The sequence below is a fragment of the Coregonus lavaretus genome (assembly GCF_964263955.1).
Source record: "Coregonus lavaretus genome assembly, chromosome: 1".
Classification (NCBI taxonomy): Eukaryota; Metazoa; Chordata; class Actinopteri; order Salmoniformes; family Salmonidae; genus Coregonus; species Coregonus lavaretus.
Genome location: NC_139988.1, coordinates 74,348,231 through 74,363,320, shown reverse-complemented (window position 1 = coordinate 74,363,320; position 15,090 = coordinate 74,348,231). Strand labels below are relative to the sequence as shown.

The window sequence follows — 15,090 nt, the reverse complement described above, 5'->3', positions numbered from 1 at the left end:
CAGTCCTGCAGGGCGTAGTGTGTTACCAATTGTTTTCTTGGTGACTATGGTCCCAGCTGCCTTGAGATCATTGACAAGATCCCCCCGTGTAGTTCTGGGCTGATTCCTCACCGTTCTCATGATCATTGCAACTCCACGAGGTGAGATCTTGCATGGAGCCCCAGGCCGAGGGAAATTGACAGTTATTTTGTGTTTCTTCCATTTGCGAATAATCGCACCAACTGTTGTCACCTTTTCACCAAGCTGCTTGGCGATGGTCTTGTAGCCCATTTCAGCCTTGTGTAGGTCTACAATCTTGTCCCTGACATCCTTGGAGAGCTCTTTGGTCTTGGCCATGGTGGAGAGTTTGGAATCTGATTGATTGATTGCTTCTGTGGACAGGTGTCTTTTATACAGGTAACAAACTGAGATTAGGAGCACTCCCTTTAAGAGTGTGCTCCAAATCTCAGCTCGTTACCTGTATAAAAGACACCTGGGAGCCAGAAATCTTTCTGATTGAGAGGGGGTCAAATACTTATTTCCCTCATTAAAATGCAAATCAATTTATAACATTTTTGACATTTTCTGGATTTTTTTGTTGTTATTCTGTCTCTCACTGTTCAAATAAATCTACGATTAAAATTATAGACTGATCATTTCTTTGTCAGTGGCCAAACGTACAAAATCAGCAGGGGATCAAATAGTTTTTTCCCTCACTGTATGTATACGTTGAAATTCCGTTAAAAATATTTTTCAATGGTATGTTTGAATCAACATCATAAATCAAGAGGTATATTGTAATGAAATGTGAAGCCACAGTCCAACAGTGTCTCCTACTGGTAAATGAGGAGTAATGCACTTCAGTGAGAACAAGTCTACCATCCAGATGCCTACCTCTATGTACCCAGCTTAGTATTGGAAACAAGCTGTGTTCGATTCAGCTGAGCTATCATGTCAACATGTTTAGATACTGATCAGCTGCCATACTCATTTGCGTAGACTAACTAATAACGTTGAATAGTTGAAAGTAACTCCTCAAACTTTTTTGAAATACAATTTGGAGTGAGGTTGGGTTTATGTAGGCTACATTGGCATCTGATTTGCCAAAGGACACCATCATTTCAAGGTGAAGCTAGGTATACTATTATTCGTTCATGGTTGATTGGATCATTAGAAGTTTAGAAGTAGTTACCATTAGCCCTATAAATAGCAAAATTCATAATACACAGAACATAAATATGAACGCAACATGTAAAGTGTTGGTACCATGTTTCAAGAGCTGAAATGAAAGATCCCATAAATGTTCCATACGAACAAAAAGCTTATTTATCTTAAATTTTGTGCACAAATTTGTTTATGTCCCAGTTCGTGAGCATTTCATGTTTTCAAAGATAATCCATCCACCTGACAGGTATGGCATATCAAGAAGCTGATTAAACAGCATGCTCATTACACAGGTGCACCTTGTCCTGGGGACAATAAAAGGCCACTCTGAAATGTGCAGGTTTGTCACACAACACAATGCTACAGATGTCTCAAGTTTTTAGGGAGCATGCAATTGGCATGCTGACTGCAGGAATGTCCACCAGAGCTGTTGCAAGATCATTTAATGTTCATTTTTCTATCATAAGCTGCCTCCAACATCATTTTAGAGAATTTTGCAGTATGTCCAACCGGCCTCACAACAACAGACCACGTGTAACCACGCCAGCCTAGGACCTCCACATCCGACCTGTTCACCTGCGGGATCGTCTGAGACCAGCCACCCGGACAGCTGATGAAACTGAGGAGTATTTCTGTCTCTAATTAATCTCTTTTGTGGGGAAAAACTCATTCTGATTGGCTGGGCCTGGCTTCCCAGTGTGTGGGCCTGGCTCCCAAATGGGTGCAAATGGGTGGGTCTATGCCCCACCCAAAAGTATGTGGACACCGAAAGTATGTGGACACCTGTTCGTCGAACATCTCGTTAAAAAATCATGGGCATTAATATGAAGTTGGTCCCCTCTTTGCCGCCATAACAGCCTCCACTCTTCTGGGAAGTCTGGGAAGGCTTTCCACTAGATGTTGGAACATGTAATGTATGCACGCATGACTGTAAGTCGCTTTGGATAAAAGCGTCTGCTAAATGGCATATTATATTATATTAAACATTGCTGCCGGGACTTGCTTCCATTCAGCCACACTGCATTAGTGAGGTCGGGCACTGATAATAGGCGATTAGGCCTGGCTCGCAGTCGGTGTTCCAATTCATCCCAAAGGTGTTTGATGGGGTTGAGGTCAGGGCTCTGCGCAGGCCAGTCAAGTTCTTCCACACCGATCTTGACAAACCATTTCTGTATGGATCTCGCTTTGTGCACAGGGGCATTGTCATGCTGAAACAAGAAAGGGCCTTCCCCAAACTGTTGCCACAAAGTTGGAAGCACAGAATCGTCTAGAATGTCATTGTATGCTGTAGCGTTAACATTTCCCTTCACTAGTATGTAGGCTCTGTAGCTCAATTGGTAGAGCATGGCGCTTGTAACGCCAGGGTAGTGGGTTTGATCCCCGGGACCACCCATACATAAAAATTTATGCACACATGACTGTAAGTCGCTTTGGATAAAAGTGTCTGCTAAATGGCATATTATTATTATTATATTATTATTATTATACTAGAACTAAGGGGCCTAGCCTGAACCATGAAAAACAGCCCCAGACCATTATTCTTCCTCCACCAAACTTTACAGTTGGTACTATGCATTCTGGCAGGTAGCGTTCTCCTGGCTTCCTCCAAACCCAGATTCGTACTCAGACTGCCAGATGGTGAAGCGTGATTCATCACTCCAGAGAATTAGCTTTACACCACTCGAACCAACACTTGGCATTGCGCATGGCTACTAGGCTTGTGTGCGGCTGCTCTGCCATGGAAACCTATTTAATGAGGCTCCCGACAAACAGTTATTGTGCTAACGTTGCTTCCAGAGGCAGTTTGGAACTCCATAGTGAGTGTTGCAACTGAGGACAGATTATTTTTACGCACTACGCACTTCAGCACTCGGCGGTCCCGTTCTCTGAGCTTGTGGGGCCTACCATTTCGTGGCTGAGACATTGTTGCTCCTATATGTTTCCACTTCACAATAACAGCACTTACAGTTGAACGGGAAAGCTGTAGCAAGGCAGAAATTTGACGAATTGACTTGTTGGAAAGGTGGCATCCTATGACGGTGCCACGTTGAAAGTCACTGAGCTCTTCAGTAAGGCCATTCTACTGCCAATGTTTGTCTATGGAGATTGCATGGCGGTGTGCTCGATTTTATACACCTGTCAGCAACGGCTGTGGCTGAAATAGCCGAATCCACAAATTTGAAGGGGTGTCCACATACTTTTGTATATATAGTGCATTCAGAAAGTATTCAGACCGCTCAACTTTTTCCACATTTTGTTACATAACAGCCTTATTTTAAATTGATTAAATTGTTTTTTCCCCTCATCAATATACACACAATACCCCATAATGACAAAGTAAAAAAAAAAAGTGGTTGTTGCAAATGTATTAAAAATAAAAAACATAAATATTCAGACTCTTTACTCAGTACTTTGTTGAAGCACATTTGACAGCGATCTGTGTACATCCAAGGGCCTGCCGTGCTGCCCTGTTCTGAGCCAATTGCAATTTTCCAGCTTTGGGGCACCTGACCACACGACTGAACAGTACTCCAGGTGTGACAAAACTAGGGCCTGTAGGCTGTTGATAGTGTTGTTAAGAAGGCAGAGCAGCGCTTTATGGACAAACTTCTCCCCATCTTAGCTACTGTTGTATCAACATGTTTTGACCATGACTGTTTACAATCCAGGGTTACTCCAAGCAGTTTAGTTACCTCAACTTGCTCAATTTCCACATTATTCATTACAAGTTTTAGTTGAGGTTTAGGGTTTAGTGAATGATTTGTCCCAAATACAATGCTTTTAGTTTTTGAAACTAACTTATTCCTTGCCACCCATTCTGAAACTAACTGCAGCTCTTTGTTAAGTGTTGCAGTCATTTCAGACGCTGTAGTAGCTGACGTGTATAGTGTTGAGTCATCCGCATAAATAGGCACACTGGCTTTACTTCTGTCATCATGAAGTGCTTTGAGAGGCTAGTTAAGGATCATATCACTTCTACCTTACCTGACACCCTAGACCCACTTCAATTTGCTTACCGCCCCAATGCATCCACAGACGATGCAATTGGTATCGCACTGCACACTGCCCTATCCCATCTGGACAAGAGGAATAATGCTGTTCATTGACTATAGCTCAGCATTCAACACCATAGTACCCTCCAAGCTCATCATTAAGCTCGGGGCCCTGAGTCTGAACCCCGCCCTGTTTAATTGGTCCTGGACTTCCTGACGGGCTGCCCCCAGGTGGTGAAGGTAGGAAACAACACCTCCACTTTGCAGATCCTCAACACAGGGGCCCCACAAGGGTGCGTGCTCAGCCCCCTCCTGTACTCCCTGTTCACCCATGACTGCGTGGCCACACACGCCTCCAACTCAATCATCAAGTTTGCAGACGACACAACAGTAGTAGGCCTGATTACCAACAATGACGAGACAGCCTACAGAGAGGAGGTGAAGGCCCTGGGAGTGTGGTGCCAGGAAAATAACCTCTCCCTCAATGTCAACAAATCAAAGGAGCTGATCGTGGACTTCAGGAGACAGCAGAGGGAACACGACCCTATCCATATCGTTGGGACCGCTGTGGGGCAGGTGGAAAGCTTCAAGTTCCTCTGCGTACACATCACTGACGATCTGGAATGGTCCACCCACACAGACAGTGTGGTGAAGAAGGCGCAACATCACATCTTCAACCTCAGGAGGCTGGAGAAATTTGGCTTGGCACCTAAAACCCTCACAAACTTTTATAGATGCACAATTGAAAGCATCCTGTCGGGCTGTATCACCGCCTGGTATGGCAACTGCACCGCCCGCAACCGCAGGGCTCTCCCGAGGGTGGTGCGGTCTGCCCAATGCATCACCGTGGGCAAACTACCTGCCCTCCAGGACACCTACAGCACCCAATGTCACAGGAAGGCCAAAAAGATCATCAAGGACAACAACCACCCGAGCCACTGCGTGTTCACCCCGCTATCATCCAGAAGGCGAGGTCAGTACAGGTGCATCAAAGCTGGGACCGAGAGACTGAAATACAGCTTCTATCTCAAGGCCATCAGACTGTTAAATAGCCATCAATAGGCGGCTTCCACCCAGTTACGTAACCTTGCACCTTAGAGGCTGCTGCTCATATACATAGACTTGAAATCACTTGCCACTTTAATAATGGAACACTAGTCACTCTAATAATGTTTACATATTTTTGCTTTACTCATCTCATATGTATATACTGTATTCTATTCTACTTTATTTTAGTCTATGCCACTCCGACATTGCTCATCCTAATATTTACAATATTTATATATTCCTTAATTACATTCTTGGACTTTTAGGTTGTGTGTAGTGTTGTGAATTGTAAGATATACTGCACTGTTGGAGCTAGAAACACAAGCATTTTGCTACACCCCCAATAACATCTGCTAAACATGTGTATGTGACAAATACAATTTGATTAGAAGTCATTAGTAAAGATTGAAAAAATTAAGGGGCCTAGACAGCTGCCCTGGGGAATTCCTGATTCTACCAGGATTATGTTGGAGAGGCTTCCATTAAAGAAGACCCTCTGTGTTCTGTTAAACAGGTAACTCTTTATCCACAATATAGCAGGGAGTGTAAAGCCATAACACATACGTTTTGGGTGGTGGACCATTCGTGATACACACGGGAAACTGTTGAGCGTGAAAAACCCAGCAGCGTTGCAGTTCTTGACACAAACCTGTCCGCCTGGCACCTACTACCATACCCATTCAAAGGCACTTACATTTTTTGTCTTGACAATTTACCCTCTGAATGGCACACATAAACAATCCATGTCTCAATTGTCACAAGGTATAAAAATCCTTCTTTAACCTGTCTCTTCCCCTTCATCTTCACTGATTGAAGTGGATTTAACAATTGACATCAATAAGGGATCATAATTTTCACCTGGATTCACCTGATCAGTCTGTCATGGAAAGAGCAGGTGTTCTTAATGGTTTGTATACTCAGTTGAATATCCTATTGAATATAGGATGCAAAATATTTTTTACATTTCTATGTGGAATTTTCAATACAATTTCAACGTATACATAGTTCTGATGATTATGTTGAAATTAGATTGATTTAACAACCTGTTAGTCAAGTTAAGTCAATGTATTTAAGTTGAAGTTTTACCCTAATTTCAATGTTTACAACCCTGGCTGAAATGAGATGAAAACAGTATTGGTGGACGACTTTTTAAAAAATCCAAGTGATTCCACGTCACAATATGTTGACAAATTCTGTTGAAACAACGTTGATTCAACCAGTGTGTGCCCAGTGGGCTCCTCAAAACCCATTGGAGAAGAAGGCCTGAGGGGAGGGACCTTGGACCTTCTCTTCCAATACGGTTGAGAAGGCAAGGAGATGAATTGAGCCAATTAAATTCCTAAATGCATAGGGCGCGATTTAGGCCTAGATTCAGGCCTAGATTAAATCAAAACGAGCTTTAAACCCGTGTTGGACGTGTAGTGTTGGAGGTGTAACTAAGGTATGAGCTGACATATCAGTGAGCGGCTGCTATCGAGTGTCACAAACCACTCCCTTTCTTAGTATCTCTAATGCGTTATTAGTTAAAAACGGTGGTAGACAGTGTAGACTCTGTCGATGATAGAATGACTCAAATGTAATAAATAAATAATATAAATATAAATAATACTCATCTCGAGGGGTGAATCGGTGCCTCTTTTTTCCCCCCGATTCCTTCTCCTTTCCTTTCTGTTTTCTGTTCGCTTTTTCTACATGTGCAGTGGATATGAAATTAGCATCATGTTGTACTTTATGCATGCAATTCATTCCTAGGAAATAGGCTACACTTTTTTATTAACTAAAACTAGTGTTTTCCATTGTTGGTGACATTGAGAAACACACTTGCAACTGTCCTCTATTTATACATTGACCATGGCAGATGGCCAACTGATTTCACGTGTGGAGGCTAATATAGGTATAAGTTATTAATCACTTGAACATAAATTTAGAATTAATAAATTAAGATATTATCCCGCAAATTATTATGGCCAAAGTGCAATCACAAGGACGGCAATGGGCATGCCATCAATTGATAAATCATAGGCTATTAGTGAGTAGTCTAAATTTCGTAGTGAATTTTTAATGTAAGCATGTTTTCATGTTAATTTTGATGGGGGAATTCATAGCCTATCAGTCTAATCGAGGTGTAGACAATGGGTGTGTTCGAGTAGTAAGGCTAACGAAGCCGACTGTATATGAACGTCAATGAGTGAATTTTGGGAGGTGCATCTGTGACAGCCGAAAGACGGACACTGTATTGGTTTTCCAACAGAATGGCTCAGATCAACATGGCAGTGTCAACATAGCAGCTATTGTTTATAGAAGTTTTTCTTTATAATTGTCTATACCTCCATATCACACTCTCACAAACTGAAATATAATGTGTGTACAATAAATAGCTTAGAGAGAGGACTCAATTATCTCTTTAATTTGTATCCCCTGTAGCTTTAGAATCGCGGCAAAATTGGTTCCTGTTTCAGTCACGTCTTTGGTCATGTTAGCACAGGTCAACCAAAAACACCCTAATGATTACTTGACATATAGTATCTCCTCACTAGCCAGGCGATGGCTGCATGGTGCAGTTGGTGAGAAGCAAGTACAGTGACTTGAAGGCGACTTCGTCAAAAACTGCATGATCTTTGATCACATTGTAAAGTTCATGCAGTCGACATGTAGGCACAAATGTAACACACTTTGAAAGGCAGTGACCAACGATGGTCACCGACTTGACAAATGGATCCGCTCGAAAGCGCCCAATAGAACATCACCCATTCGAGTGTTTGAACTTGTAACGCAGCTGCAACGTCTAACGTGGCTGCATGGGATTTGTCGGATGATAAAGTCGAGTGTGGATTCGTTGCATCCAATGGCAATGTCTGCAATAGGTATAACGCCGGGAGCCGCTTGTGGATTTGACAGCTCTAACGCAGTTCCACCTCCGACACCCCCAAAACAACCACTATGCAGAATGTCAGCTAAAGCGGATCTGATTGAATCGAGCATTTACTTAGTGTCTATGCTGTTTTTTAAGACATTAAAGTATAAAAGACAACTTCATGTGTAATCTTTGTTTTTGTGTATTTTATCCCCTACTAAAAAGGTACACATTGGGCAAATTCTGAATTATTCTAGCCTTTAGTATGAAACAGTTAACATGGTTTAACATGATGCTTGTTTCATGACTTTCCCTCTGCATATGCCATATGTAGCTGTAAAGTAAACAAGCATGTCACTTAAGAACATTCTCAATCACTGAGATCATGATTGGCATCCACATGTCATTATGATTGTAATTACGTCAGGTTTGACGTTCTGATTGACACATGTCCATGTTACTCAGACCCAGTGCAGCAGGCTTCGCTGGATGCATGTCTGAAGCAGAAGGAGGAGGCGTGCCGGGAGGCGGAGCAGTGGCGGGTGGAGGTGGAGCTACGATTGATGGAGGTGAAGGAGAGTCTGAGGAAAGCAGAGGCGGGGCCTTTCATTCTGGGCACCACATTGGACAGCAGCCTCCTGGACACACCCACGGTGTGTAGGTTAACACTGTTTATAGGAAATTTGCCCCTGGATGCTGATCTTGGGTCATTTTTGTATTTTTCTCCACTTATGGTTAAGGCCAGGCTAATAGGGATTTATTTGTCCATTTACTCTTATCAGACTGAAACTTTACCAGTTTAAAGTATGCATAAATACAATATATTTTTGTATTACAAGTTCTATTTATTTTTTTATGTAAATATGCAAATTAGGCATACCTTAAATATGTGCTTATTTGCATATTACGAGAATCGGTTTTTCAACACATTGCTTCAAGGCAGAATGTTTTTGTTTTATTGCGATAACATTTTACATTTACATTTTAGTCATTTAGCAGACGCTCTTAACCAGAGCGACTTACAGGAGCAATTAGGGTTAAGTGCCTTGCTCAAGGGCACATTAACGTCATTTAGCAGACGCTCTTAGCCAGAGCGACTCACAAATTGGTGCGTTCACCCTATAGCCAGTGGGATAACCACTTTACAATTTGGGGGGGGGGGGGGGGGGGGGGGGGTTAGAAGGAATACTTTAGCCTATCCCAGGTATTCCTTAAAGAGGTGGGGTTTCAAATGTCTCCGGAAGGTGGTGAGTGACTCCGCTGTCCTGGCGTCGTGAGGGAGCTTGTTCCACCATTGGGGTGCCAGGGCAGCGAACAGTTTTGACTGGGCTGAGCGGGAGCTGTGCTTCCGCAGAGGAAGGGGAGCCAGCAGGCCAGAGGTGGATGAACGCAATGTCCTCGTTTGGGTGTAGGGACTGATCAGAGCCTGAAGGTACAGGGGTGCCGTTCCCCTCACTGCTCCAAAGGCAAGCACCATGGTCTTGTAGCGGATGCGAGCTTCAATTGGAAGCCAGTGGAGTGTGCGGAGGAGGGGGGTGACGTGAGAGAACTTGGGAAGGTTGAACACCAGACGGGCTGCGGCATTCTGGATGAGTTGTAGGGGTTTAATGGCACAGGCAGGGAGCCCAGCCAACAGCGAGTTGCAGTAGTCCAGACGGGAGATGACAAGTGCCTGGACCAGGACCTGCGCCGCTTCCTGTGTAAGGCAGGGTCGCACTCTCCGAATGTTGTAGAGCATGAACCTGCAGGAGCGGGTCACCGCCTTGATGTTGGCGGAGAACGACAGGGTGTTGTCCAGGGTCACGCCTAGGCTCTTCGCACTCTGGGAGGAGGACACAGCGGAGTTGTCTACCGTGATGGCGAGATCATGGAACGGGCAGTCCTTCCCCGGGAGGAAGAGCAGCTCCGTCTTGCCAGGGTTCAGCTTGAGGTGGTGATCCGTCATCCATACTGATATGTCTGCCAGACATGCAGAGATGCGATTCGCCACCTGGTTATCAGAAGGGGGAAAGGAGAAGATTAGTTGTGTATCGTCAGCGTAGCAATGATAGGAAAGGCCATGTGAGGATATGACAGAGCCAAGTGACTTGGTGTATAGGGAGAAAAGGAGAGGGCCCAAAACCGATCCCTGGGGGACACCAGTGGTGAGAGCACGTGGTGCGGAGACAGCTTCCCGCCACGCCACTTGGTAGGAGCGACCGGTCAGGTAGGACGCAATCCAGGAGTGAGCCGCGCCGGAGATGCCCATTTCGGAGAGGGTGGAGAGGAGGATCTGATGGTTCACAGTATCAAAGGCAGCAGACAGGTCTAGAAGGACAAGAGCAGAGGAGAGAGAGTTAGCTTTAGCAGTGCGGAGAGTCTCTGTGACACAGAGAAGAGCAGTCTCAGTTGAATGACCAGTCCTGAAACCTGATTGGTTTGGATCAAGAAGGTCATTCTGAGAGAGATAGCAAGAGAGTTGGCTAAAGACGGCACGCTCAATAGTTTTGGAAAGAAAAGAAAGAAGGGATACTGGTCTGTAGTTGTTGACATCAGTGGGGTCGAGTGTTGGTTTTTTGAGAAGGGGAGTAACTCTCGCTCTCTTGAAGACGGAAGGGACATGGCCAGCGGTCAAGGATGAGTTGATCAGCGAGGTGAGGTAGGGGAGAAGGTCACCGGAGATGGTCTGGAGAAGGGAGGAGGGGATGGGGTCAAGCGGGCAGGTTGTTGGGCGGCCTGCAGTCACAAGTCGCAGGATCTTATCTGGAGAGAGAGGGGAGAAAGAAGTCAAAGCATAGGGTAGGGCAGTGTGAGCAGGACCAGCAGTGTCATTAGACTTAACAAACAAGGATCGGATGTCGTCAACCTTCTTTTCAAAGTGGTTGACGAAGTCATCCACAGAGAGAGAGGAGGGGGGGGGGGGGGAGGGAGGATTCAGGAGGGAGGAAAATGTGGCAAAGAGCTTCCTAGGGTTAGAGGCAGATGCTTGGAATTTAGAGTGGTAGAAGGTGGCCTTAGCAGCAGAAACAGATGAAGAAAATGTAGAGAGGAGGGAGTGAAAAGATGCCAGGTCGGCAGGGAATTTAGTTTTCTTCCATTTCCGCTCCGCTGCCCGGAGCTCTGTTCTGTGAGCTCGCAATGAGTCATCAAGCCACGGAGCTGGAGGGGAGGACCGAGCCGGCCGGGAGGATAGGGGACACAGAGAGTCAAAGGATGCAGAAAGGGAGGAGAGGAGGGTTGAGGAGGCAGAATCAGGAGATTGGAGGGAGAAGGATTGAGCAGAGGGAAGAGATGATAGGATGGAAGAGGAGAGAGTAGTGGGAGAGAGAGAGCGAAGGTTGCGGCGGCGCATTACCATCTGTGTAGGGGCAGAGTGAGTAGTGTGGGAGGAGAGTGAGAGAGAAAAGGAAACAAAGTAGTGGTCGGAGACTTGGAGGGGAGTTGCAGTGAGATTAGTAGAGGAGCAGCATCTAGTGAAGATGAGGTCAAGCGTATTGCCTGCCTTGTGAGTAGGGGGGGACGGTGAGAGGGTGAGGTCAAAAGAGGAGAGGAGTGGAAAGAAGGAGGCAGAGAGAAATGAGTCAAATGTGGACATAGGGAGGTTGAAATCCCCCAAAACTGTGAGGGGTGAGCCATCCTCAGGGAAGGAACTTATCAAGGCGTCAAGCTCATTGATGAACTCTCCAAGGGAACCTGGAGGGCGATAGATGACAAGGATATTAAGCTTAAATGGGCTAGTGACTGTGACAGCATGGAATTCAAATGAGGAAATAGACAGATGGGTTAGGGGAAAAATTGAGAATGTCCACTTGGGAGAGATGAGGATTCCTGTACCACCACCCCTCTGACCAGATGCTCTCGGGGTATGCGAGAACACATGGTCAGACGAGGAGAGAGCAGTAGGAGTAGCGGTGTTTTCAGTGGTGATCCATGTTTCCGTCAGCGCCAGGAAGTCGAGGGACTGGAGGTTGGCATAGGCTGGGATGAAGTCAGCTTTGTTGGCAGCAGAACGGCAGTTCCAGAGGCTGCCTGCGACCTGGAACTCCACGTGGGTGGTGCGTGCAGGGACCACCAGATTGGAGAGGCAGCAGCCACGCGGTGTGGTGCGTTTGTGTAGCCTGTGCAGAGAGGAGAGAACAGGGATAGGCAGAGGCATAGTTGACAGGCTGTAGCAAATGGCTACAAAAATGCAGAGGAGATCGGAATGAAATGGGCTAAGCATCTGGGAGTGGAGAGAGCAGGGCCTCCCTCACCAAAACTTCTACCTCGGAAACTAAAATTGTTTCACTGAACCACCCGAAGAAAAAACTCTCCCAACTTCCGCCTTTGGAAATCAGAATTGTTGTGAACCACAGCGGTTCAATGTTTAAAGGAGTAGACTCAACCCACTTTGTTCAGCTAGCCAACTATGACTCCATAGCCAACTAGCAGACTAGCATCCAATAACAATAACACACCGTTTAGCGCCAACACTTGGTCACAACAAACCACCAATATTGTGATAACACACTAAACAGATCATTCGTGTCTGTGTCAAGTTCCTTACATGACGCAGCAATGATTAGACGTTGGCTAGCTAGGACAAGTAAATTGTGGTTAGCTACTTCAGTACAGCCAAATGGTCATGTTGGGTAGCTAGCAATGGCCACTGTGTCGACTCTGTTTGAAGAACGGCTAGCTAGCTAGCTTCGTGCTACAGCTGGCACGGCCGAGGACACTGCCAAGACACAGTAACTACCCACAACAACCCACGAAGCCTAGCTATGACGCCGTAGCCAACCTGCAAGCTAGCATCCATTAACACACAACTAGCATCAACACCTGGCCACAACAAACTGCCAAGAGTGTGTCAGCACACCAAACAGACAATTCAAGTCCGTGTCGAGTTCCCTTCACAACGCAGCAAAAAAAAATAAATAATAATAATAATAATAATAATAATTAAACGTTGGAACCAGCTCTCCAGCGTTGCTAATCGTTACCAATAGCTACCCGCTAGCTAGCTAGCTTCGTGCCTCAATTCTAACCCACAATTACCCACGGAAAGCTACAATAACAACAATACTAACCTACAATAAATACAATACCTAACTACAGCTAACTACCTACCTACGATCTAGTACATGGTTAAGCAAAAGTTAAACGTTGGGTAGGACTACATTACCGTTGGAACCAGCTCTCCAGCGTTGCTAATCGTTACCAATAGCTACCCGCTAGCTAGCTAGCTTCGTGCCTCAATTCTAACCCACAATTACCCACGGAAAGCTACAATAACAACAATACTAACCTACAATAAATACAATACCTAACTACAGCTAACTACCTACCTACGATCTAGTACATGGTTAAGCAAAAGTTAAACGTTGGGTAGGACTACATTACCGTTGGAACCAGCTCTCCAGCGTTGCTAATCGTTACCAATAGCTACCCGCTAGCTAGCTAGCTTCGTGCCTCAATTCTAACCCACAATTACCCACGGAAAGCTACAATAACAACAATACTAACCTACAATAAATACAATACCTAACTACAGCTAACTACCTACCTACAATCTAATACATGGTTAAGCTTTACTCAACACTACATGTAGCTTACCCCTACTTACCTCCAGCCAGAGAAAAACACGTCCTCTCCCGTCAGCACTCAAGACACTCAATGGTAAGACTTTCACAGAACAGTTTCTCAAAATATTGTAATTTCATGGAATTATTTAAAAACACTATTCACATGTATGACAGATGCATATTTTGCATATATTTACAGATAAAATGACACTTAAAATCTAAACTACACAAGATATATAAAAAAAAAACTCTGTATAAGTCTGACTATAAGACCTACGAACCTGTGTGTGGAATAATGTGAATGTACGTCCTTTGACGACTTAGAAAAATTTATTGGCGCACGGGAAAGGTCATTCTGACAAAATGGCCGATAAAGATAGGCTAATGCAATTAGAATGTACTTTCCATAAATATGACCATTAATGTCACATTAATTAATCTCTTCTTCATATATCACTTTTAAACTGACAAATAAACATCAAATATACCTTTTACAAATACATTAGCAAATTTAATACATTTGTTTCAAGCAATAGAGTATATGCTTTGAATACTGGACTGTTGGGCAAATCTGCAGTTTTGGACAAATTCTCATATCACTTTGCTCGATTTGTCACATGCAAGGCTTTTGTATGGCTGGTGAAATGTGCAGAACATGAATCAGCTATGCCTGCCCCATATGTAAGGCCCTCTTTGAGTTGTGGTGCCGCTTTTCTTTCTTGACTGTGTCATGGGACCTGCGCCTACGATTGGCACACTCCATTGAAGCAGCATCAGCTTTCACAACACGCCTCACATCCTCCTCTCTGATTGCTTCCAGTGTCACCAAAGTGCTGTCAAGCCACAATTTGTCCATCACATTTGATATAGCAGTGGCTCCCTCATTGAACGTGGCTACTGCCATACTAGCTGCTGCGTCAATGCGGCTTTTGCCCACAAAGACAGTTTTGGGGCATCGCGACCATATTACAGAGTTCAGACATTAATTTGCATTATGGGTTCCTCCGTGCTGCATTCTTTTAAGGAGGTTATCATTTGACATCCTATGATATACAGGTACCATTTTCTGTGCAACCTCTCTATTCAAAAATGGATGGCCTCCATGCTTTTTGTGACTGGGTGGATCTTCACCATTTTCTAGGGCTCGCTGGTACCAGCACCAAGATGACGAGCATCTACCGTGATTAGGGATTTTGTCTGTTGACATGGAATGGACAAGACCAGCCCACATAGCATTTCTCATGCCCTCTACATCACCCTGGTTATCAATAATTACACCCCTGTAATAGTTTTGCAGACTCTTACATTTTTGTGCAGTGAGTTTCCATACACCTCTCCCCCCAAGGTGTTTCTCTGAACTAAGTTTACGAAGCACTGTTCCCATCCTCTTGTGGGCATGATTGATGCATTCTAGTTTCCCTATCTCAATGCCTGGGTAGGGATCTAATTTGACAACTGCCTTGTATGCAGTACTGTCACCATCTGACAGCATCGTATTATGCTCTTCTAA

The 15,090-nt window shown here is 44.7% G+C and overlaps 1 protein-coding gene across 1 annotated transcript in view; it reads left to right on the top strand.

Annotated features, from left to right (window-relative positions):
• afap1l2 (actin filament associated protein 1-like 2) overlaps positions 1-15,090 on the top strand; it is a 207,698-nt gene that overhangs the window by 187,959 nt on the left and 4,649 nt on the right. The window contains exon 17 of the mRNA XM_084170096.1: positions 8,503-8,690. Within this exon, the coding sequence (XP_084026222.1) occupies positions 8,503-8,690 (188 nt within the window). The remainder of the gene's footprint in view (positions 1-8,502; positions 8,691-15,090) is intronic.